Raw genomic sequence first — 25,539 nt, 5'->3', positions numbered from 1 at the left:
GTACGAAAAGAATAGAGAAATAAAGAGAATTTTCATCATGATTTCAGAACATCAAAATCTTCCTAACAGGTAGCCACTGTATTGTTCAAACAACGTTACAGCGGTATTTCGCTACGGTACGACACGGATTATACCCAACCCTGACAATGGTAAATATCTGCTAATTATATTGCTTCCATCAGAACGAATGCCTGTGTGCCATATTAATTACGCTATAGCAAAAGCGATAACAATATGCAGAGGTTTTTAATTTTTACTAAAGTCAGCTTGTTGGCAGGTTTGCGCTGGTCCAATTATTTTTATAATTTTAGCTTCATTTTGTCACAGAAGAATAATGCGGACAAGGGAACAAGTGAACACAATACCCTATAGAAATAAACGAAAGGTACTCATTATATTAATTATATCAGGACTAAATACAGCAGTCACACCCAACTATAGAATTTTTCTCTATAGCTAATTAATATATTCATATCCGTTTTATGCAAAAACTGATACATTTTGCGTTTTCAGGTGCTCATTTGAAGGAAGCCATATTTATTTCGAAAACACTAGAGCTTCAGAATTCTGCATTATGAATGAAATCAAACTAATTAATCATGCCTCTCAGATGCGGATGTCCCAGATACCAAGTCTTCTGCATGATGATTAATTGTATTTTTCTTATTCCCATCTGGAGTCAACAAAATTAAGTCTGACAGTATGCTAGGATAATGGAATGATATCTTTCTTTTTCATAGGCAGTTCATTTCTTCGTAACTAGACGATAATAACATAACAAAAATCTGTGCTTTAAGTGAAAAAATATTCGAAACTTTCAGGTAATACCGTACAGCAGATGTTCAGTACGCGGCTTTAAGTACCTCGTTCTTTTTTCAAGACTAAAAGATGAACAAATGGAACAGATTTTGTGTGAGTTATTCAAGTTTATATGTGCACTGATAACATTATTCATTATATGATTTAAGTACAGCAAGAATTCAGCTGTACAGAACATATTTTCTGTCGGCAACATATACTGCTCCTGAGGTTACGAGACTTTGGTGTGGCGTAAAATTTGCTCGTGAGCGCTCTGTAGATTTTGAACGATATTATATCTCTCAGACGGACCCCATTCAAAGTATCGTGACTGCTGTTCAAACTTAATTTGAATTAAAAGTGTAGAATGAACTTTGTTTAAGGCTTTGAAGAGAGTATTTCGCTTCGTTGCGATAAGTGTCGCAGATTAGACATCGCTGATTTTTTGTTATTGAAATATAGGTGATATACAGGACATAAAATCCCGTCTGAGGCCTGCTATAATTTTGTATTAATCATTGGCAACCAATGCTGTACAATCGCAATAAAGTCATGAGATGTTCAATTGACTCTTTTATTAGAACATGTTACGCGTTTCGGTATTACACCCATCTTCAGACATCACAAACTTCAACTCCTTCCTAACCAACCAGGCGTACAGCCTTGACAACTCAAAGAAAGTGTCGAATAACGTATGACTGCGACACTAGCTGTCTTGAAGCAGAGCGTAAGTAAATAGCCTGGTTGATTAGGAAGGAGTTGAAGTTTGTGATGTCTGAAGATGGGTGTAATCCCGAAACGCGTGACATTTTCTAATAAAAGTGTCAATTGAACATCTCATGACTTTATTGCGATTATGCAGCATTGGTTGCCAATTATTAATATAGGTGATAGCCCACTTCAGTTTTTAGGTTCATTAATGCTCTTTATCGTGTTGCAGACTTAAAATAAATTACTCTCCCAAATTGAAAATGCGTCGAAAAACATCGAATTAGGATTTGAGATTTATACTTGCCCATTATCTTATACTGTCTACTGTTTATTAATTTTTCTCTACATAGGAGCTTGCCGTATTTTTCTGGGTCGAAACCAGGACATGTTGCTATTTTTTTTAGTCCAACCAAGCACATATTTTTGAAATTACGTAAAAGTCCCAAGAGTTCACTGAAACATCCTACCACTGTCCCAGCCCGTCTCCAGACACGTCTTCGCTAGTCATCGGGGCTCATTTCGAAGCGTGACTTCTCACTGAAGACAGTTCTACTCCAGTCAATGAGATTCCAGACGGAAGATGTGTCTCGAGACGCCCCGGACAGCAGTGGGTTCCCAACCTGACTGTCGCGCGCCATACGGCTCGACAACCAGCAGTAATGATATGGGGAGCCATTTCTTTTCGTAGCAGGATCCCTTTGGTTGTCATCCGCGGCACCCTTACAGCGTAGCAGTACGTCGACGATATTCTACGCTCCATTTTGTTGGCTTTCATCGCTAACCATCCTGGGCTTACGTTTCAGCAATATTCGCCCGCACTCGGCGAGAGTTTCAACTGCTTGTCTTCGTGCTTGCCAAACCATAACTTGGCTAGCAAGGTCGCCGGATCTCTGCCCCATTGAGAAAGTTTGGAGCATTATGGGCAGGGCCCTCTAATCAGCTCGGGATTTTTACGATCTAACGCGCCAGTTGGACAGAATTTGGCAAGATATCCATCAGTAGGATATCCAACAAGTCTATCAATCAGTGCCAAGCCGAATAACTGTTGGCACAAGGTCCAGAGATGAATCAACGCATTATTATCTTGCTCAATTTGTGAAGTTCTTTTTCTTGAATAAATCATCAAGCTCTTCTGAAATCATAATCTTTTGTCTGTACATGTACATCAACTGGTTCCCGTCCCTTTCGGATGATTCCTTCATCGTGCAGCTTTTTTTGGTCCTAGAGTGTATTTTACTTTTTACTGCATTTATTTTGAGCATTGTATGTACAATTGTTCAGTACATCACGGAATAAATGTGACGCTGTTCTCATTGACAACTGTATACTATCACCCGATTGGCTACGACTAATGGAAACGAAATGCCACCAGCAGCACGCAGCGGGAGAGCCGCCAACACCGCAAGTATACTTTAACCAATTTAAATATACTTTAACGAATTAAGCGCCTCTAACAGAGTTTGTTCCGTATGAGCACCGGAGACGTCGACGAGATGCTTAGCAGCATCAGATTTTCACCTGGTGGCCAAAGTAGGAATTAATCTTTTTCCAGAGTAAATCAATTCTGCATTAATGTATTAGCTGATGTACCAAGTTTCGCTGCCATACTATGATTACAGCCCACACTGGACCTCCGCGAGTACCTGCACTTTAATCATGACCACCAGGTACTTAAAAAAATTATAAAATTTTATAAATTTTATTACATCTAAGTAGAAAAATTGTGAAGGTAGAGTTACGGAGGGGGAAGTGAGGGATGGGGGAGGGAGAAAAATTGTTCAAATGGCTCTGAGCACTATGGGACTTAACATCGGAGGTCATCGGTCCCCTAGAACTTAGAACTACTTAGACCTAACTAACCTAAGGACATCACACACATCCATACCCCAGACAGGATTTGAACCTGCGACGTAGCGGTCGCGCGGTTCCAGACTGTAGCGCCTAGAACCGCTCGGCCACCCCGGCCGGTGGGGAGGGATAAGGGCGCATTTATGCCAAAGGCTGAGAATTGCCTCCTTACGGCTCTGATAATCAGTACTGTGCTTCAACATCCATTGGCTCCAAACGACACGAGATCGATTCTCAATACAGGTTCAGTTTGTGAGTTGTAGGGAACAAGGTACTGTTCCAGTAATACTTTCCTCGCAATGGCTCGTAAGTTACCGGTTACACGTGGATCTGATCGATTCCTGACTGAAGGCTGGGCATTAACACCAACAAAATGATGTGTTCTAAATTAACATTTATACAAATCATTGTCCGCCTCGGTTGTCGTCCTGTGACATCACTTTTGCATGGTGCCCCAGCTCTGTACCCTATTGACTGTGAAGCTGAAACTCTATTAAAACATTACCAAGCCTGGTATGTTCACACGTGTGCTTTGAATGGTTGAAATCTACGCTGTCAGAGACGTTCTATCTATACCCTCAACTGGGTGCACCTCCTTTGTAAAGCATTTCCGGCCATATTTCCGTATGATATACTTTGCTCCTTATCCTCGCAGGAGCTGTTTCCCGCAGTTTGTCAATAAAGTTAGAAGAGATGCACTAATTAAAGTACAAATAACTAAAAGAAGAAATTTCAAAATAAATAAATATAGTAAAATCACCCTGTATATCGTACCAAGCAGGTAGCATATAGCCGTTAGCTCTGTTTGTTCTCAGTCCGAATGTGAGAATCTTATGGGTGAAACCTTTTTATGTTTTTGATTTCTAAGCGGGACGGTAAGAGAGAAGCTCATCTGTAATACATACTGCAGCGACAAATGAAAATTTTTACCAAGGCTGGGATTCAAACCTGGGTATCCAGCTCACTAGGTAGTCGCACTAACCAATACACCACCCTGGCACAGTGGTTCTGCGACACTGCACGGACTCCAAACTCCCATTTCCATTTCAGTTTACTTGGTATTCCCCCTAAACTGAAACAGAATTCCAGAGGCCATCTAACTGTATTGGAATAGCACTACAGCATAAAATGGAACACGGGATCTTGTCTGAAACCCAGATACAGGGGCTTTAATCAGATGAAATTACTATGAGCAGGAGACCTGGGTTTGAGTAGCGGCCTTGGTACAAATATACACATCATAGATGTCTGAAACCTGAAAACACCTCTGGAACCTTTCTATTTCATTTGATTAAGGAACCTATGCCTGGGTTTCAGGCGGATCGCCCATTTGATTCGGTGCTGAGGCGCTATTCCAATACAACTGGAGAGCCTCTGCAATGGTGTTTGCATTTAGGGGAAATCCCAAGTAGGCTGAGGCGTGAATCGGAATTTGAATTCTGGCGTGAGGCCTGCTAGGGCAGTTCGTGCAGTTGTGCAAAGGCAATGTGCCAGGATTGCGTAGTGGATAGTGCATCTGCCTCGTGAGGAGGAGATCTGGGTTCGAATCTCGGCCTTTGTACAAATTTCCATTCGTCTCTTCGGTCTGCTTATATACATCATAGATGTTTGAGGCTTGAAAAGATCTGTGGAACAATGTAGTTTCATTTGGTTCAGCTGTAATACTTTTATTCTGATGACTTGATTCACCTGCCCTTACAGGTGCGTTCTTTGAAAATTTATTAACTCATGTGCAATCAATTTCAAAGTTAAATCCTTCAACAAATCTTCTAGAGGACGCCAGTTATCGACCTCTCAAGTGCAGTACCAATCAACACTCCAAGCCTCCAAGGGTCTCGGGATCGTAACTACTACTATCCAAGCTCCGATCAGCTGCGGAAAATGAATGGTACACTGAGAAGTCCACCTCAGACACTTTATCGCGTAGAATTGCTGTAAATGCGGGCGGTAGGCGCAGGCCACGAGATGTTTATAGTGGGATTAACTGGGTGTTGACGGAGTCGGAGCAGAAGATGGAGCTACTTACAAGCGAAACTTCTCGTTCCAGCGCGGGTTGAGCGTCTGCGGCTTGACGCTGGTGGCGCGGATGAACTTGGCGGGCACGGCGGCGGACAGGCTGTCGCGGTGGATGGTGTCGCGCCGCTCCCGGCCGTAGCCGTGCTCCTTCCGCTTGAAGCTCAGCCGGAAGCTGCCAACACACAACAAAATCTGCCTCTCTCACTGGGCGCTGACAAAGTTAGGTAATTAGTAGCACAATGAATAGCGAACACAACAAGTTTGATAAACTTGCCCGAACGTTTAATGAGCGTTTTGTGTAACATCACGAAACAGAGATATCTACAAAAAATGGTTCAAATGGCTCTGAGTACTATGGGACTTAACTTCTGAGGTCATCAGTCCCCTAGAACTTAGAACTAATTAAACCTAACTAACCTAAGGACATCACACACATCCATGCCCGAGGCAGGATTCGAGCCTGCGACCGTAGCGGTCGCGCGGTTCCAGACTGTAGCGCCTAGAACCGCTCGGCCACCCCGACCGCCAGATATCTACAGGACACGTTCAACTACTCATACGTTGATGCGTTGTGCTCTGTGAAAAGAAAGAGTCGTATGTTCGTTGTAGACTGAGAACTCTAGGGATTTTTCGGCTGCTTATTTGGAAAGGCTTTTAATTTTCTATGCACAAAGGTCCCTTTTCTCGACGTATATGGAAGCTCTTTCTGAAGTTTATCTGTGAGGCATGACATTACTAGGAAATAAGACGGCGGTCTTAACGTAATTTATTAAAATGAAAAGAAAATATTTATGTCGAAAACGTTTACTGCCTAGACTCCGATTTATATTAGGCAATTACAACTTGATGGCTAGTTTCAGTTGTGTATAACCATCTTGAAATCTGTACAAAAGCAGAATAACAATCGCCCGAGAAAAATTCTTGATAAAATAATATTCAGTTTTAAAATGTTAAAGCCGACACAACATACACTATGTAATTACAAGTATCCGGACACGTGCAAAAACATACGTTTTTCACTGCGCCAAGTACTACATATCAGCGACCTCAGTAGTCATTAGACATCGTGCGAGAGGAGAATGGGGCGCTCCGCGAAACTCACAGTCTTCGAACGTGGTCAGGTGACTGCGTGTCACTTGTGTCATAGGTCTGTAAGTGAGATTTCCACATTCCTAAACATCCCTAGGTCCAGTGTTTCCCATGAGATAGTGAAGTGGAAACGGGGAGGGACACGTACAGCACAAAAGTGTAGTGGCCGACCTCTTTGTTCACTGACAGTGACCACCGACACTTGAAGAGGGTCGTAACGTGTATATACAGACATCTATCCAGACCATCACACAGGAATTCCAAACTGCTTCAGAATCCACCGCAAGTTCAATGACAGTTAGGCGGGAGGTGAGGAAACTTGGATTTCATGGTCGAGCGGCTGCTCATAAGCCACACATCCCGCCGGTAAAGGCCAAAAGGCAGGGTTTGGGAATGGCGGATACCCGGTGAACGGCATCTGCCAGCGTTTGAAGTGCCAGCAGTAAAATTCAGAGGCGGTGGTGTTATGGTGTGGTCATGTTTCCATGACCACACCTTATTGTTTTGCGTGGAACTATCACAGCACACAGTTAAAGAGCAATTCGGGGATGGCGACTGCATCTTTCAACACGATCGAGAACCTATTCATAATTCACGGCCTGTGGCGAAGAGGTTACACGACAATAACATCTCTGTAATGGACTGGTCTGCATAGAATCCTGACCTGAATCCTACACAGAACACCTTTGGGATGTTTTGGAAAGCCGACTTCGTGGCAGGCCTCACCGACCGACAACGATACCTCTCCTCAGTGCAGCACTCAGTGCAGAATGGGCTATCATTCCCCAAGAATCCTTCCAGCACCTGACTGAATGTATGCCTACGAGAGTGGAAGCTATCATCAAGGCTGAGGGTGGGCCAACACCATATTGAATTCGAGTATTACCGATGGAGGGCGCCACGAACTTGTAAGTCATTTGCAGCCAGTTGTCTGGATACTTTTGATCATATAATGCACATAGGGAGAGCCTAGTCCACTAGTAAAATTGACGTATATTCCAGTCGACTTTACAGCGTTGTACTGGTCATACTTTACTGCCTTCGAAGTAGCCTACCGTTCAAATCATAAATGCAGGTGAATATGAATTGAGCAGTACCAAAGGTAAACATCATCCCAAAATGCATTCGTATTAAAAAACAGCCAGACTATTAATATTGATGTTAAAGGCATCACCAAGGGCGAATCGGGTAGAAACCCTGCAGAAATAACTATCTTAGCAATAAAAATATTGTACATGAAGCCAATGAAGCTAAATAGTCTTGAAATTTTAACATAACAGGTGGAGACACAATTACAAGACTAGGAATCTATACTGTATGGTAAAATGGGCAACATAAACGCATAAAAGATACCGTATATAACTGTAAAATGATATGAAGACATTAAAATTCCAGTGGAACACCAAAAATAAATACGTGCCATAATCTTGCAAGATGTAAGTAGAAACAGAGGAGGGGGAAGTTTCATAAGTAAAATTGCATCAGTTATCCATAATATTCATTTGTAAAACAGGTGATACTGTGCGAAAGTATTATTCAACGGCAACAATAATTAAAAACTGTTCCACACATGTAAAAAATGGTCCAAATAATAAGTAGTAATACTAAGAGATGAATCTATGTCGACAACAGTTATAAAAATAAGGAGAAAATCATACCCTGATTGTTAGGAGAGTAATGCGTCATACCACATAAAATAGACATCGTTACATTACATGTGCTCTTGGCTGACGGAAATAAAATGAAAATGACCAAGCCGGACTGACAAGAACAACTGAACTATGCAAGGACTCGCTCTGACCTGGCAGAAAAAATCAATAGCACAGACAGGAGGCGCGCCAGTACACGCTTTTACACAGAGTTAGACGAACACATACTCTGTTAACAGCGAGTAAATATAATACAACGATACCTATTTTGTGTGTGTTGATTGATTACTCTTATCAACCAGGGTATTGTAACTCAATATTTTTATGGCTGTTGTAATTATAGGTTCATTCCTTAACATTAGTACGTACCGTTTGGACAATTTTTTACAGGTGTGAAACAGTTATTAATCTTTGCTGCCCTTTCAGAAAGCTTTCTCACTGCATTACCTGTTTTACAAATGCATGTAATGGCTCAAATGGCTCTGAGCACTTGCGAATTAACATCTGAGGTCATCAGTCACCTAGAACTTAGAACTAATTAAACCTAACTAACCTAAGGACATCACACACATCCATGCCCGAGGCAGGATTCGAACCTGCGACCGTAGCGGTCACTCGGCTCCAGACTGTAGCGCCTAGAACCGCACGGCCACTCCGGCCGGCTGCATGCAATGGACGACTGATGTAATTTTACTTGTGCAAGTGCCCCTCCCCTTTTTTTTAACAGTGTTTTGTAAGATTATGGTGTGTGTTTATACCTTTGAAGTTACCGAAATTTTAATATGTTCTTTTATACGTGGCACTTTGTCATTTTACCTCATTGGATAGATTCATAGTCTGTAATTGTAACTTTGTCTGCTATTTCAAAATTTCATAAGTATTTGGATTCATGTACAATTTTTGTTGCTAAGGTTCAAATGGTTCAAATGGCTCTGAGCACTGTGGGACTTAACATCTGCGGTCATCAGTCCCCTAGAACTGAGAAATACTTAAACCTAACTAACCTAAGGACATCACACACATCCATGCCCAATGCAGGATTCGAACCTGTGACCGTAGCAGTCGCGCGGTTCCGGACTGAGCGCCTAGAATGTTCCTAATGTAGTTGTATTTATTTCTGCAGTGTTACGACCTCGTTCGCCCTTAATGATGTTTTTAAAAATTAATAGTCTCTTAGTCTGGTTGTCTTTTAATACGAATGCATTTTTCCATGATGTTCTCTGTTGATATTGTTCAGTGCATACTCACCTAAATTTACGATTTGAAAGGTAACTTACTTCGAAGCAGTAAAATATTGCCCATAAAACGCTGCAAAGTCTATTAGGATGTATGCTCATTTTACTAATGGAGTAGGCTCTTCCTGTATATATTGTGACGGCTTGACCTTATTAAACAGTATATTACGTTGCAAAGAATTTTTCTGACGCGATATTTATTCTGCTTGTTTACGGAGCCGAAGATGGTTGCCATGAACAAGCGAAGTCACTCATCATTCTGTAATTGTCTAATGTAAATTCTGGTCTAGGCAGTAAAAATGTTTGTGTATTGTTTTAGTTTTAATAAATGAAATATATATGTTCTGTGTAGATGACTGTAATGGGTTTGTGCATAGTGCGGTGTCATGTTTGTTTTGCATGATGATTAGGGGAGGGAGAGGATGAAACCCTGTGTCGTCATAAAGCCTATTATGCACTGGTGTTCACATTTGTTTTCTAATTATCCAATTCTGTTTACGTTGCGTAGTCGCGAAATGCCATTAACACTTTCAGAACCAGTTTTATTTTGGCCACATAGTATTTCAGCGCAGCAAGACAAACTAGGTAGAAATAATCCCATCTACATTCTGTATATAAGGAAAGATAAAGCAACGGATTTCCCCATTCAGAAATCACGTATTTATGTCGTTTGTTTGTGAGAAAATAGTGTTACACCGCGTCTAAGATGGAGGAACGCCTACGAACACATGTCGGTATTCGTCTGTGGTAGGGTCATAGCCTATCGAGACTGCTGTTTATCGTTGTGTCCTTTCGCCGCACGCGTTGAAAAATTGGAACTTTGTAGTAAGTTCCTACGGGATCAAACTACTGAGGTCATCGGTCCATAGGCTTACACACTACGTAATCTAACTTAAACTAACTTTCGCTAAGGACAACACTCATGCCCGAGGGCGGACTCTAACCTCCGACTGAGGGAACTGTTCGAACCGTGACAAGGCGCTTTCGCGGCTATCCCGCGCGGCACACGCGTTGATCTGGTTTGCTTGTCTGTACTGCGAATATGCAATCTATGAGCTGAGAAAGCTCATACTGAACTCCATGTAGGATCACGGTGGCCCCGGGCAACTAGCGCGCGAAGGTCAGACTTATTGACTGCTCTGCCATGCAGGATCGTAGCACCATGCCACATATCGCGAGTCGGGAAGTAGGTTATAGCTTAATCTCACGGTTATGTAGACTAACTTCGAATTTGAGTTCAATTTTTTTATGTCACTTATGGTTTATTCACAATTAGACAACACTATAAACCAGAAAATTAACAAAACATATGGTACTGGAATGGAAAAAATTGCGTTTTTTCAATATCAACAGTGGTGTTAATGAGGTATTGACATAAAAACATTTCTTTCTGTATAGGAATTTTGTGTCCATTGACTTATATGTCCTATCGCTATACTCCTAAAAATATATAACATCTTGAAATTTTCCAGCAATAAAAAATTGCCTAAGAAAAAATTACTATCTCCCCTCTTGATATCCAAGCCTACCTCTCACTCGTCGTCATCTTTTATTAATAATAGGAATGAAACATGGTTTTCCAAATCCCAGATCAAAAAGACAGTCTGATAGTCAAGGAAACTTCTCCCAGGGATAGTTGAAACATTCTCCATCACACTGTAACTACAACTCTAACGTCTTCTTCTTTTTATTTATTTATTAATTTTTGAACATTTTCTGAACTCTTCAGCAAGTATGTTCAGTACCAAACAGGGGCGGCGCAATTTATCCTGATCACCTAATCTACCTGAAAAGTATGAGAAGTATACCTTCCTTACAAAATCTGTATTGTTCTTCTCGTGTTTCTTAATCGCAGACGCACCAAAATACCAATATTAAAAATGCTGTGGTTAGGCTTTGCATGTACCCAGCAGGCAACCAACATTACATCCGAGCAAGCGTTCACATAACTCGTAGGAGCCAGCCCCCCGCAGACAGACGCAACTCGGCCACGATCCGGCTGGTCGCTAGGCAACATCCCAGGCGCTGATAGGAGTCATTACCCCCAAGGACCTATGCTTTTTCGCGGACCACGTGACTGAAACTAGTGTTTACAGTATACTGGCACCCTGCTTGTATTAAGGCCGGCGCACGAGCCACGACGAGCGGTTCGAGTAGGATTACTGGATCATGCACGGAATGCATTCAATTACAGTAACCAGAAACTCACTTTGGAGCCACCGCAACGCCGACGCCGTGTTTCACGTCAGTGATGAGTTAGTGGATGTGTAAGATTTCTTGTCTTGGTTTCCATCCGGAACTTAACTGTCTTCCATCATACTGGCACTTTGAAACTGGACTGTCCTGGGACTTTAACTTGCACTGAGACTAAATGTACAAAGCTTTAACTGTGGACTGTCCCGTCGGGACTTAAATCTTTGCTAGTGTATGCATTGTGTACTTACTAGTCAGGGCTATTTTCTAGTGGTGTTGGTTTTCTTCCTAAAGGCCTTTCATCTTAGACCATATTTATGTTTATTCTTTCTTCCACAGGAAGTGACTGGTTTTGTTTAGACCTTTGACCTTTCCATAAATCGTGTTATTTCCATACTTGGGAAGATACTTTCTTTTCAGTACTGTTTATTCTTATTTAAGATAAAATTGTCTTTCTAAAGTAATTATTTCTTACAATGTCTTTAACACACGTTGGAGCAGACGCATTCCTTCATGTTAATTAAAATTTTTCTACAAAACTACCTGAATATTTCTTGTCGGTCAAACGAGGCGGACGCAACATATAAACGGACAAAAATGAACTTTTCTGAAACTGAGTGTTAACTGTAGAAGTAATGAGCACCAACAGAAATGCGATTACCGATAAACTTTACAATAAAATTATAGACCACATGGTAGACGAAATGAAGAAATTTTGATACATTCGTGGCAAGGACAAAGAGAACAATCATCGCTAAAACAAGTTCCCTAGTATCAAATGTAGAACTTAATCTGAAAATTACTTCTACACGAATGTACAATTTGAGCGCAACGTTGCATGAAAGTAAATAATAGACCGCGGAAAAACCACAAAAGAAGAGAACCGCAGCATCTGAGACGTGTCCTTACAAAAGTGTGTTGAACTGGTAAGAAACGCGACGTTGCCCTCCGAATCAGCGAGGAAAGAAATATGTGGGAAGCACTGCTTGGGGGAAGAGATGGGACAATAAGACATTTATCAACACATCAGGGGAATCTCTTCCATAGATCCAGAGAATTTTTTTGGGTCATCATTCTTCTGATTTGTTTGCTGCGGCCCGCCACGACTCACTTCCATGTGCGAATCTTCACATGTAGTAAAAGAACTTGTATCCATCGTCCTGAATTATTTGTTGAATGTATTCTAAACTCCGCCTTCCATCACAGGTTTTCTTAAATTACTCCCTCTAGCATCACGAAAGTTACTTCTCGACGTCTTAACACATCCAGTCATCCTATTCCCTCTCCTTGTCAATTTTCTTCATATATTTTTTCTTAGCAGATTCTGTGGAGAACCTCATTGTTACCAGTCCCAATAATTTTCGGCATTCTTCTATAGCATCACATCTCAAATGCTTTATCTCCTTTTCCGGTTTTTCCACAGGCCATGTTTCTGTTCTCCAAACCCACATAATCAGAAATTTCTCACCAAATGAAAGCGATCTTAGACAATATTAGAATTTTTGGGGCGGAAATGAGCTCTTCGCCTCTGCTAATCCGCTTTTTATGCCCTCCTTCCTTCGTTCATTTGCGTTACTTTTCTTGAAAGGCAGCAGAATTTCTTAATGTCATCTACTTCGGGGTTACCAAATCTATTGTTAAGTTTATCGTTAATCTCGTTTCTGCTACACCTCGTTACTTTCGCTGTTCTTCGGTTTTCCGTCAATCCATCTTCTGTAACCATTTGACTTTTTGTTCCATTCAGCAGGCCCTTTATTTCTTTTTCACGATCAGAATCAGTAAGTTATAACTCATATCCATTTACGCTGAATTTTAATCACACTCTTGAATCTTTATTTTATTTCCGTAATTGCTTCTTCGATGTAGAGGTCGCACATTAGGGGGGAAAGAGTGCATCGATATGTTATACGTCTTTAATCGAGCACTTCGCTCTTGCTATCCCTTTTTTAATGTTCCCCCAGTGTTCTTGCACATAAACCAGTATTTCTCCATAGCTTACAAGAATGAGCTTGGAAGACCAAGAATAAAGTGCTCGAATTAAAATGGGTGTAAGACAGGGTTGTAGACTTTCATCCGTACCGTTCAATCTATACATCGAAGAAGCAGTGATGGAAATAAACGAAAGATTTAAGAGTGGAGTTAAAATACAAGTTTAAAGGATATCAATGACATGATTCACTGATTTTGTTAACATCAGTGGAAGTGAAGAAGAATTACAGGATTCGCTGAATGGAATTAATAGTGTAATGAGTACAGTGTATGCATTGAGAGTGAATCGAAGAAAAATATAAGTAATGATATGTAGCAGGAATGAGAATAACAAGAAGCTTGACGTCAGAACTGGTGATCATGAGGCAGATGGACTGAAGGAATTCTGCTACGTAGGCAGCAAAATAACGCTTGATGGACGAGCAAGGAGAATATAAGAAGCAGACTAGCACTTGCAAAAAGGGTATTCCTGGCCAAGAGAAATCTACTGATATCGCTCGTAGGCCTTAATTTGAGGAAGAGATTTCTGAGAATGTACCTTTGGAGCACGGCATCGTATGGTAGTGAAACATGGACTGTAAGAAAACCAGGAATGAAAAGAGTCGAAGCATTTGAGATGTGGTGCTAGAGTAGAATGTTGAAAATTAAGTAGACTGATAAGGTAAGGAATGAGGACATTCTTAGAAAGGAATATATCTAAAACACTGACTAGAATTAGGGACAGTATTATAGAACATGAGTTAAGACATCAGGGAACAATTTCCATTGTACTAGAGGGAGTTTTAGAGGGTAAAACCTGTAACGGAAGAAAGACACTGGATTACATTCAACGAATAACCGAGGACATTAGGTGCAAGAGCTGCTGTGAGGTGAAGACGTTGGCGCAGCAGAGGAATTCGTGGCAGACTGCATAAACCACTCAGAAGACTGAAAAAGAAAGAGATAGTAGTGGGCCCAGCACTGACCCCTGTGGCCCTGCTCAGCGACCAATTTTTTTTCTTTTTTTTTGTTATCAGCCTTCTGACTCGTTTGATGCGGTCCGCTACAAATTCTTCTCCTGTGCCAACCTCTTCATCTCAGAGTAGCAACTGCACCCTATGTGTTCAATTATTTGCTGGATTTATTCGATCCTCTGTCTTGCTCTACAGTTTTTACTCTTAGCTCCCTCTAGTACCATGGAAGTTGATCTCTAATGCCTTAACAAAAGTCCTATCCGTGTACCTTGCTCTTATTATTGTTTTCCATATATTCCTGCCCTCGCCGATTCTCCAGAGAACGTCCTCGTTCATTGTCTTATGAGACAACCTAATTTTCAACATTATTTTATAGCACCGCATCTCAAATGCTTCGAATCTCTTCTGTTCCGGTTTTCGCACAGCTCATGCGTCACTATCATACAATGCTCTGCTCCAAACGTACATTCTAAACTAGGAATATGTTTGGTACTAGTAGTCTTCTGGCCAGGACTGTGCTATCGGGCATGACTCACAACCAGCTATGCAGCTGTCACTACTCTTCTGCTACCTTCCCATTGGAGTCGCAGTACCGCACACAGTTTTAAACTGTCGTTAAGTTTCTAAACAGACTTGGCTGCAGAGCGAGCGTTAAGTTTGAGTGCGGTCGGTCACCTGTGGTGCTTGCGCAGCTTCTCGTGCGGCGAGGTGTCCCTGTGCGGCTGGTCGGGGTCTCCGCTGTCGGAGAGCGTGCGGCCGGTGGCGGCGGCCGAGGCGTGGCGCGGGGAGCCCGGCGGCGTCTCGCGGGAGCTCTGGCCGCTGCCCGGCTGCGGCGACGGCGGCTGCAGGCCGCCCGGCTGGATGCCCAGCATGCAGTACGGGTCGCTGAAGCCTGCAACACCGGCCACACCACAACCACAGTCAGTCTCTCTGTCTTTCTCTTTCTCTGTCTCTGTCTCTCTCTCTCTCTACTGTCAGTACAGCGAGCGCTTACCGGCCGAATGCCACTAGCGTTTGTTTTGCTATACCAGTCGTACTAGGTACAGGGATGACTCGAGCGGAAGTAGCGTCAGATGGATATTTCCACTCTGTGTGCGTCCTCGGCCACTGAGGTGGGTTCACTGTATTTATTAACTAGCTGAGAAACACCGTGTTTCTCGGGTATTTGTTTGTTCCAGTCTTCTATTAAACCATCTACCCCTTCCCCTGTCCGTTTTCTCTGCTTCTCTCTTCCTATCCATCTTCTCTTTCCGCCTCTCTCTATCCACCTACTCTTACCCCCTCTTTCTATGTACTCTTTTCTCTTTACCCCCCTCGCCTTCCTTTTTTTTTCTATCCATCCCCTGTGTTCCTGTCCATCATATTCACCTCTCCATCTCTACCTACCATCCCTCCCTCTGTCCACCTCCTCCGCTCTCATACTCTATCCATCTCCTCCTCTTTTCTCTCTCTCTGCTCATTTACTCCTCATCCTATCTTCGCCTATCTCCTCGTCCTCCCTTCTCTCTCCACGTTATTACACTGATCCCAGTAGGAGACTGGTCGTTCTTAACGCTATCTAACTAGATTCTAACAAGTGTACCTACCAAATTTGATTGAAATCGTTTCAAGGGCTTCTGATGATCTTTTTACCCGTGGCATTGTTCGCGTAAGCAAATGTCAAATATAGAGGGCGTATCAAAAAGAATCATCCGATTTTTATATATAACGTTAACCCGCCAGGGTAGCCGAGCGCGCTCACGCGCTGCTTCCTGGAGTCGGGTAGGCGCGCTGGCCACGGATCGAATCCGCCCGGCGGATTAACGAGGGCCGGTGTGCCAGCCAGCCTGGATATGGTTTTTAGGCGGTTTTCCACATCCCGATAGGTGAATACCGGGCTGTTCCCAACGTTCCATGTCATTTCCACGACTCGCCGACATCTGAACACGTTCGCACTTTTCCATGACTTACACTAGACGCTGACAGCTGGGGTACACTAATTCTGCCCAGGTGGTACAGGGTGGCGGCAGGAAGGGCATCCGGCCACCCCTTTCCACTAACCTTGCCAAATCCGTTCCTAACAATGCCGACCCTGCGTCAGCGCGGAATATGGCACCAGTGAAAGAAATGAAGATATATATAGTTGAGATATGTGTGTGAACAACGTACTGTTGGAAAGAGCAAACTCTCGAGTTTTATATTGTTCCCACTAGGTAGCTGCAGTCTGCGCCCACTTCAGCTCTAGTAAAAATGGTATCGACACAACAGAAAGCATTTTGTATTCGTTTTGCGCAGTGCGGGTCAGTAATAACTGTTCAGCATGATTTTCATGCTAGGTATGGTGTGGATCCTCCTACAGCACAGAGCGTTAGACAGCGGCATAAACAATTCCGAGAAACAGGTTGTTTGTGCAAAAGCAAATCGCCGGGCCGTCCTCGAATGTCTGACAGACGTCGAACGCATCCGCCATAGTTTCACAAGGAGTTCGCAGAAATCCGTGAGCGGTGCAGCTCGACAGCTCAACATGCCCCCCTGGTGTCTGTATGGCGTGTGTTGCGTCGACGTTTACACATGAAACCACACAAAATTCACTTCGTGAAGGTGACAAACAACAACGCGTGGAGTTCTGTAATTTCTTTCTTGGCAAGATGGAGGACAACAGTTTTCTTCCACGTTTAGTGTTTAGTGATCAGGCAACATTTCATTTGAATGGAAAGGTGAACCATCACAGCGGAAAGGTGAACCGTCATAATGTGAGAATATGGAGTGCGGAACTACGCCATGAAATTATACAATATGAGGAGAACTCTCCAAAATTTAATGTGTTTTGTGCAGTTTCACGGGAAAAAGTGTACGGTTCATTTTTCTTTTCCGGGAACACTGTTACAGGAAGCACATATCTCGATATGCTTGACAGATTTCTTTTCCCACATTTGGAGACTGATTCGACCGACTTAGTTTACTACAGGATGGGGCGCCGCCACACTGGCATCGGGAAGTGCGGGAATTTTTAAATCAAAGGATTTCTGAACGATGGATCGGTCGCTCTGGACCAAATGATTCAGCCTTACATTACTGGCCTACAAGGTCACCGGACCTGATTGTATGGGATTATTTCTTTTGGCAGTTTATAATAGAATCTATTTATGGTCGTCCGTTACCAACAGCAATTAATGAACTGAGACATCGCATAACAGCAGCTGTGGAAGCTGCAGCTCAAGACATGCTCGCTTTAGTGTGGGAACACTAAAGTTTTTTTAGGCATGTCAGTATTTGACGTCATATGTCCTGAACTATGTGTCATAAAATGATATGTTTTTCTAGGTACATTCAGAGGCGAAATGGGTTGCGAGTAAAGTTAGTAATAACGAAGCAATAAATTTAAACCTCTTGCAGGATGTGGTAGTTTTTCAAGCACTCAGTGCTTATGACGTGCTAAGGATCGTACGATGATGTAATTTTTCTGGTACACTCAGTGGTATACGTAGTAATGTTTGCAAGATATATCACGAATACAGTTCTTAGTAAAACAAGTAATGAATTAAAACGACATCTTCGTATTTTACCCCATGAACAGCTAAAATGTAATAAGCGAAAACTTTGGTAAAGGTTTGAAATTGTTTGTAAAGTTTGTGCAAGTCCTAGTGCTCTCATTTTCAAACACCGAATAACTGAAGTATGGGTATTCTCGCTTAGTGGGCTACACTGTTTTTTACCCTCGCTTCCACGGCTTTGATAGGTCAGTGGTTCTTACCCCACAGCGATTATTTTCAGACAGTAAATAATATGTGTACCATGTTTGATTGTAATCGGTCCAATGGTTTTGCAGGAATTGTCAAGCATACGTACATACATATATACATTTTTATTATTTGTTTATTGATTCAGAAATTATCAAGGAGAAACTAAACTGTTTTGATCATTCAAAAAAGCTCAGTATTACATAGGCTTTATGTGATGTGATCAGTTTGAAAAATACCGTTGTAAAACGATAATTATAATATTATGATGTTTTGCTTCGATTCTCGCAGTCAGTTTTAATAGATAACTGTAAACCGCAGCAGCACGAAGTTGCAGATCAGAAACAGGAGGGCTGGACATTTAAAACAATATACAGTTTTTTTTTTACACTGGTCGTGAGCCTACGGATTTCACACCTACTACTTGCTGACCTGCCTTGAGGAAAGAGATTTACTACGAGGGCTATCCACAAAGAACATTACGTTTTGGAATTAAAAATAAATAAAGTATTGGACATTTTTTTTTATTATATACAGATGAAAGCCACACTTAAATACTACTTTTCTACATAGCTGCCATTTAAATTAAGGCACTTATCGTAGCGATGGACGAGCTTGGAAATTCCTTCGTCGTAAAATTAGGCCACCTGCGCCTTCAACAACGTGGTTAGCTCTTCTTGAAGCTGTGCGTCGTCATCAAAACGCTGTATAGCCAACCACTTCTTCATGGCTGGGAATAAGTGGAAGTCGCTCGGTGCCAGGTCGGGACTGTACGGCGGATGAGGAAACAACTCCCACTTAAAAGATTCGAGAACTTCACGAGTGGCATTTGCCGTGTGGGCCCGGGCGTTGTCGTGAATCAGCAAAATCTTTGAGCCCAACTTTCCCCTGCGCTTGTTTTGTATTGCTCTTCTGAGGTTGTACAGAGTTTGGCAACATCTTTGAGAGTTTATTGTAGTGCCTCTTTCCAGGAAATCCACAAAAATCACACATTTTCTGTCCCAAAAGAAGAGGTAACCACGTGGTTGAAGGCGCAGGCGTCCGAATTTTACGACGAAGGAATTTCCAAGCTCGTCCATCGCTACGATAAGTGCCTTAATTTAATGGCAACTATGTAGAAAAGTAGTATTGAAGTGTGGCTTTCATCTGTATATAATAAAAAAATTTCCAATACTTTATTTATTTTTAATTCCAAAACGTAATGTATTTTGTGGATAGCCCTCGTATTACTACAAGTTTCTACCCATACTCGATACAAGTCCCTTCACCTTAGTATCTGCGACGATAATCGTAACGGAAATAATATACACTCCTGGAAATTGAAATAAGAACACCGTGAATTCATTGTCCCAGGAAGGGGAAACTTTATTGACACATTCCTGGGGTCAGATACATCACATGATCACACTGACAGAACCACAGGCACATAAACACAGGCAACAGAGCATGCACAATGTCGGCACTGGTACAGTGTATATCCACCTTTCGCAGCAATGCAGGCTGCTATTCTCCCATGGAGACGATCGTAGAGATGCTGGATGTAGTCCTGTGGAACGGCTTGCCATGCCATTTCCACCTGGCGCCTCAGTTGGACCAGCGTTCGTGCTGGACGTGCAGACCGCGTGAGACGACGCTTCATCCAGTCCCAAACATGCTCAATGGGGGACAGATCCGGAGATCTTGCTGGCCAGGGTAGTTGACTTACACCTTCTAGAGCACGTTGGGTGGCACGGGATACATGCGGACGTGCATTGTCCTGTTGGAACAGCAAGTTCCCTTGCCGGTCTAGGAATGGTAGAACGATGGGTTCGATGACGGTTTGGATGTACCGTGCACTATTCAGTGTCCCCTTGACGATCACCAGTGGTGTACGGCCAGTGTAGGAGATCGCTCCCCACACCATGATGCCGGGTGTTGGCCCTGTGTGCCTCGGTCGTATGCAGTCCTGATTGTGGCGCTCACCTGCACGGCGCCAAACACGCATACGACCATCATTGGCACCAAGGCAGAAGCGACTCTCATCGCTGAAGACGACACGTCTCCATTCGTCCCTCCATTCACGCCTGTCGCGACACCACTGGAGGCGGGCTGCACGATGTTGGGGCGTGAGCGGAAGACGGCCTAACGGTGTGCGGGACCGTAGCCCAGCTTCATGGAGACGGTTGCGAATGGTCCTCGCCGATACCCCAGGAGCAACAGTGTCCCTAATTTGCTGGGAAGTGGCGGTGCGGTCCCCTACGGCACTGCGTAGGATCCTACGGTCTTGGCGTGCATCCGTGCGTCGCTGCGGTCCGGTCCCAGGTCGACGGGCACGTGCACCTTCCGCCGACCACTGGCGACAACATCGATGTACTGTGGAGACCTCACGCCCCACGTGTTGAGCAATTCGGAGGTACGTCCACCCGGCCTCCCGCATGCCCACTATACGCCCTCGCTCAAAGTCCGTCAACTGCACATACGGTTCACGTCTACGCTGTCGCGGCATGCTACCAGTGTTAAAGACTGCGATGGAGCTCCGTATGCCACGGCAAACTGGCTGACACTGACGGCGGCGGTGCACAAATGCTGCGCAGCTAGCGCCATTCGACGGCCAACACCGCGGTTCCTCGTGTGTCCGCTGTGCCGTGCGTGTGATCATTGCTTGTACAGCCCTCTCGCAGTGTCCGGAGCAAGTATGGTGGGTCTGACACACCGGTGTCAATGTGTTCTTTTTTCCATTTCCAGGAGTGTACATAGTGTATCCCAGTTCAGTTAGGACTGATTGTGTGAAATTCCAAAGTGCAATAACGTCTCGTGGCGAGTTGCGGCGTTACGATCCTTGAAGTTTCATAAACAGCTGTGTGGAGTGTCAAAGCGCTAGCTAGCACTGCTGTAGCAGGCATCCCGGCCGCGAATGCAACTGTCTGACACTCGGAAAATGTCAGAGGAACACTGAGGCAGCATCAAGTTGTGAATTCTTCCAGCGTTTGTAGACGAGAATTCGTCGAATTCAACCCGAATAGCTGTGGCCGAGTGGTTCTAGGTGCTTCAGTCTGGAACCACGCGACCACTACGGTCGGACTTTCGAATCCTGCTTCGGGGATGGAGATGTGTAATGTGGTGTCACCGCCAGACACCACACTTGCTAGGTGGTAGCCTTTAAATCGGCCGCGGTCCGTTAGTATACGTCGGACCCGCGTGTCGCCACTATCAGTGATTGCAGACCGAGCGCTGCCACACGGCAGGTGTAGAGAGACTTCCTAGCACTCGCCCCAGTTGTACAGCCGACTTTGCTAGCGATGGTTCACTGACAAATTACGCTCTCATTTGCCGAGACCATAGTTATCATAGCCTTCAGCTACGTCATTTGCTACGACCTAGCAAGGCGCCATTACCAGTTACTATTGATGCTGTAAAACATGTACCGTCAAGAGCGATGTTCACCAATTATGGATTAAAGTTAAGTATTCCAGAAGATACGTACGTTTTTTGCTAGTCTCAATTCCTTGTCCTGTTCCAGACCTCACGCCAGCCTGCGTGTGTTTAAACGCGTGCCTTTCGGCTTCCTTATAGTGGGTTGGCTGTCTTGCCAATCCGCAACATGTAATGTCCTTAGGTTAGTTAGGTTTAAGTAGTTCTAAGTTCTAGGGGGCTGATGACCTGCGATGTTAGGTCCCATAGTGCTCAGAGCCATTTGAACCAATTTTTCTTTTTTCAACCCGAATACTAGGAGGCAGGTTCCTGGTTACTTCTCAATGTCGACACTCCAGCCTACACAAGTTTTTGGCAAGCAAATGGATCACAGTCCTTGATCACCCACCGTATTTGCCGGATTTGGCTCTAGCCGACTTCTACCTGTTCCCAAATTGAAGTCGGCAATGAAAGGATACCGTAATGACGTAATTATGACCTTCCAAGGAAACTTTAAGGCAGTAGTAAATGCAACTTCAAAAATGGAATGAAGTGGCTGTTTCAAAATACTTTAAAAACGATTTATTCTATGTTTTGATTCAGGGAGAGACTATTTTGAATAAATACAGTGACTTTGTAAACGTAATCCATGACTTATTTTTCATAGCCATAGTCCTAACGAAACTGGGACATACTGTGTACAAAAATAAGAGGGAATACTGGTCAACAACGTAAACGATAAGTAGAAGAGAGTAACTTCATTCATTTGATTAAATTTTTTGCTATAACTACCGCTCTTGTTATGGTTGTTGAGAATAAGACACAAAATAAACAATTATATTACGCATACCGTGATGCCATAGTTAAAAACGAGATAACTGCAAATCGTTTGAAGTTACCCCGCTGTTTCAAGCAACACCATGTTACGGTGCTGCTTTTTACATCGTATTCAAAAGAAGAAGAAAAATCCATCATACGATCTGATCCCATCATAAAATCTATAGTCAGCTGTGAATGATCTGCACATTTACGCACGCATCGTCATTGACTATGTATGTACACAGATGTAAACATATGAGAAGCTCATCCAGTGTTTTTTTTTTATAGAATGTGCCAAAGTTTAAACACTTAACAATATGTCTAACATGCAGAAATATACTAGGTCATGCATGCGATCACCTTACAGGACATTTCGCCGTTGCTCCGTTCTCACTCCTTTCTTACAGTAAAATTAGTAGTTATAGGGTGTGGAATAACGTTTTAAATTTTTAAATGCCCTACCATTTTGGCTTCCGCGTGGCCCAACAACATGGATAGACCTATACCAGGTATCCCTGTTATTCTCGTACGTGGAACAGCAGAGCTCGTGAGAAGCATTGGGTGGAGCCGAACTGGCTGGCTAAGCCTGATACGAAACCTGGTGCTCGAGACATTCTACATCAGCCATTTGTCGACAGAAAGAATTTTTTATTTCCAACTCGGCGTATAAAACTGAGTGTCATGAAGCAATTTGCTAAATGTAACTGAAGGAATGTTTCAAGAAATTTGATTACAGTTTGGATGAACACAATTTAACTTGCAGCAACTATGTATAGCCACTGTACGAATAAAACTGTTCTACGTGAACAGCATATTTGGTAAGTTTTCCTATTGTTTTCCTTTTTATGCACATTTTGTATGACTTTTGAGACAAAGAGAGTGTACGTTGTAGCTTAAAATGTTGACGTGATAGACAAAAACTGTGCTTTTTTTGGGATTCAGACGCCAAAAGTTAGTGAAAAACATTGTACATATCTAAGACAACTAAATAGCGTTTCTCCAGTGTAATGTACACTGAGGGGACAGAAGCCATGGCACGGCGATACGCACAGATTCAGATGGCGGTACTATCGCGTGCACAAGGTGTAAAAGGGCAGTGCATCCGCGAAGCTGTAATTTGTATTCAGGTTATTCAAGTGAAAATGTTTCCGACTTGATTGGCATCCCTTCGCTCACAGCTGCCAGCGGCGCTGACTTCGGTCGCGCAGCTTGAGGCTGTCGCCAATGGGCACCACTGTGGGGAGCCGGACTTGGGTATCACGTGGATATCAACCTCGTCGTCTGTCCCCAGATCGGTCTGCCGCTGTGGTTGCCCCGGTTGCTGCCCGCAGTGGGGCTGAGCCCTCGCCTGTGGTTGATTGGGAGGTCGTTCCAAGGCGTGGCAGGCAGCGAAAGACGTCCACGGAGGCTGATCAGAAAGCCTCCCCGGTGCGTCTGACAAACAGGTTTCAGGCACTGTCTCTGGCTGAGCCAGATGCAGCTGCCTGCCCTGTTTCAGAGGATGATTCTCAGTCTTCAAGGTCCGGGCAATCACAGAGGGTGGGCTTATTGGTAGTTGGGAGCTCCAATGTTAGGCGCGTAATGGGGCCCCTTAGGGATATGGCGGCTAAGGAGGGGAAGAAATCCAGTGTGCACTCCGTGTGCATTCCGGGTGGAGTCATTCCTGATGTGGAAAGGGTCCTTCCGGATGCCATGAAGAGCACAGGGTGCAGCCAGCTGCAGGTGGTGGCACATGTCGGCACTAATGACGTGTCTTGCTTTGGATCTGAAGAAATTCTCTCTGGATTCCAACGGCTATCTGATTTGGTGAAGGCTGCCGGTCTTGCTTACGAGATGAAGGCAGAGCTCACCATCTGCAGCATCGTTGACAGAACCGACTGCGAACCTTTGGTGCAGAGCCGGGTGGAGGGTCTGAATCAGAGGCTCAGACGGTTTTGCGACCGTGTTGGCTGCAGATTCCTTGACTTGCGCCATAGGGTGGTGGGGTTTCGGGTTCCGCTGAATAGGTCAGGAGTTCACTACACTTAGCTGGCGGCTACGCGGGTAGCGGAGGCTGTGTGGCATGGACTGGGTGGTTTTTTTAGGTTAGAAGGCCTCGGGAAAGTACGGGGTGGGCTGCAATCTCAAAGGGTGCATAGCAAATACAGGACGTGCTTGGATCAAGGAACAGTCGGAATTGTAGTTGTAAATTGTTGTAGTTGTGCTGGGAAAGTCCCTGAGCTTCAAGCGCTAATAGAAAGCACAGAAGCTGAAATCGTTATATGTACAGAAAGCTGGCTAAAGCCTGAAATAAGTTCTGCAGAAATTTTTACGAAGTCTCAGACGGTGTACAGGAAAAATACAGTAGGCAGAATTGGTGGTGGAGTGTTTGTGTCTGTCAGTAGTGGTTTATCTTGTAGTGAAGTCGAAGTAGATACTCCGTGCGAATTGGTATGGGTGGAGGTTATACTTAACAGCCGAACTAAGTTAATAATTAGCTCCTTCTACCGACCCCCAGACTCCGATGATATAGTTGCAAAACAGTTCAGAGAAAATTTGAGTCTCGTAACACCCCACTCATACGGTTATAGTTGGTGGGGACTTCAACCTTCCCTCGATATGTTGGCAAAAATACTTGTTCAAAACCGGTGGTAGGCAGAAAACATCTTCCGAGATTGTCCTAAATGCTTTCTACGAAAATTATTTCGAGCAGTTAGTCCACGAACCCACGCGAATTGTAAATGGTTGCGAAAACACACTTGACCTCTTAGCCACAAACAATCCAGAGCTGATAGAGAGCATCATGACTGATACAGGGATTAGTGATCACAAGGTCGTTGTAGCTAGGCTCAATACCGTTTCTTCCAAATCCACCAGAAACAAACGCAAAATAATTTTATTTAAAAAAGCGGATAAAATGTCACTAGAAGCCTTCCTAAGAGACAATCTCCATTCCTTCCGAACTGACTATGCAAACGTAGACATGGCTCAAATTCAAAGATATAGTAGCAACAGCAATTGAGAGATTCATACCTCATAAATTGGTAAGAGATGGAACTGATCCCCGTGGTACACAAAACAGGTCCGAACTCTGTTGCAGAGGCAACGGAAAAAGCATGCGAAGTTCAGAAGAACGCGAAATCCCGAAGAT

At 43.6% G+C, this 25,539-nt stretch overlaps 1 protein-coding gene across 1 annotated transcript in view; it reads right to left on the bottom strand.

Annotated features, from left to right (window-relative positions):
* Positions 1–25,539, bottom strand: part of LOC126252422 (BAI1-associated protein 3) — a 503,482-nt gene that overhangs the window by 372,911 nt on the left and 105,032 nt on the right. Inside the window, exons 3-4 of the mRNA XM_049953312.1 lie at positions 15,157–15,373; positions 5,384–5,545 (exon numbers count right to left, since the gene is read on the bottom strand). Of these exons, the coding sequence (XP_049809269.1) occupies positions 5,384–5,545; positions 15,157–15,373 (379 nt within the window). The remainder of the gene's footprint in view (positions 1–5,383; positions 5,546–15,156; positions 15,374–25,539) is intronic.

The sequence above is a fragment of the Schistocerca nitens genome, chromosome 4 (genome assembly GCF_023898315.1).
Source record: "Schistocerca nitens isolate TAMUIC-IGC-003100 chromosome 4, iqSchNite1.1, whole genome shotgun sequence".
In the NCBI taxonomy this organism is placed as follows: Eukaryota; Metazoa; Arthropoda; class Insecta; order Orthoptera; family Acrididae; genus Schistocerca; species Schistocerca nitens.
This window is presented reverse-complemented; position numbering and strand designations above follow the sequence as displayed.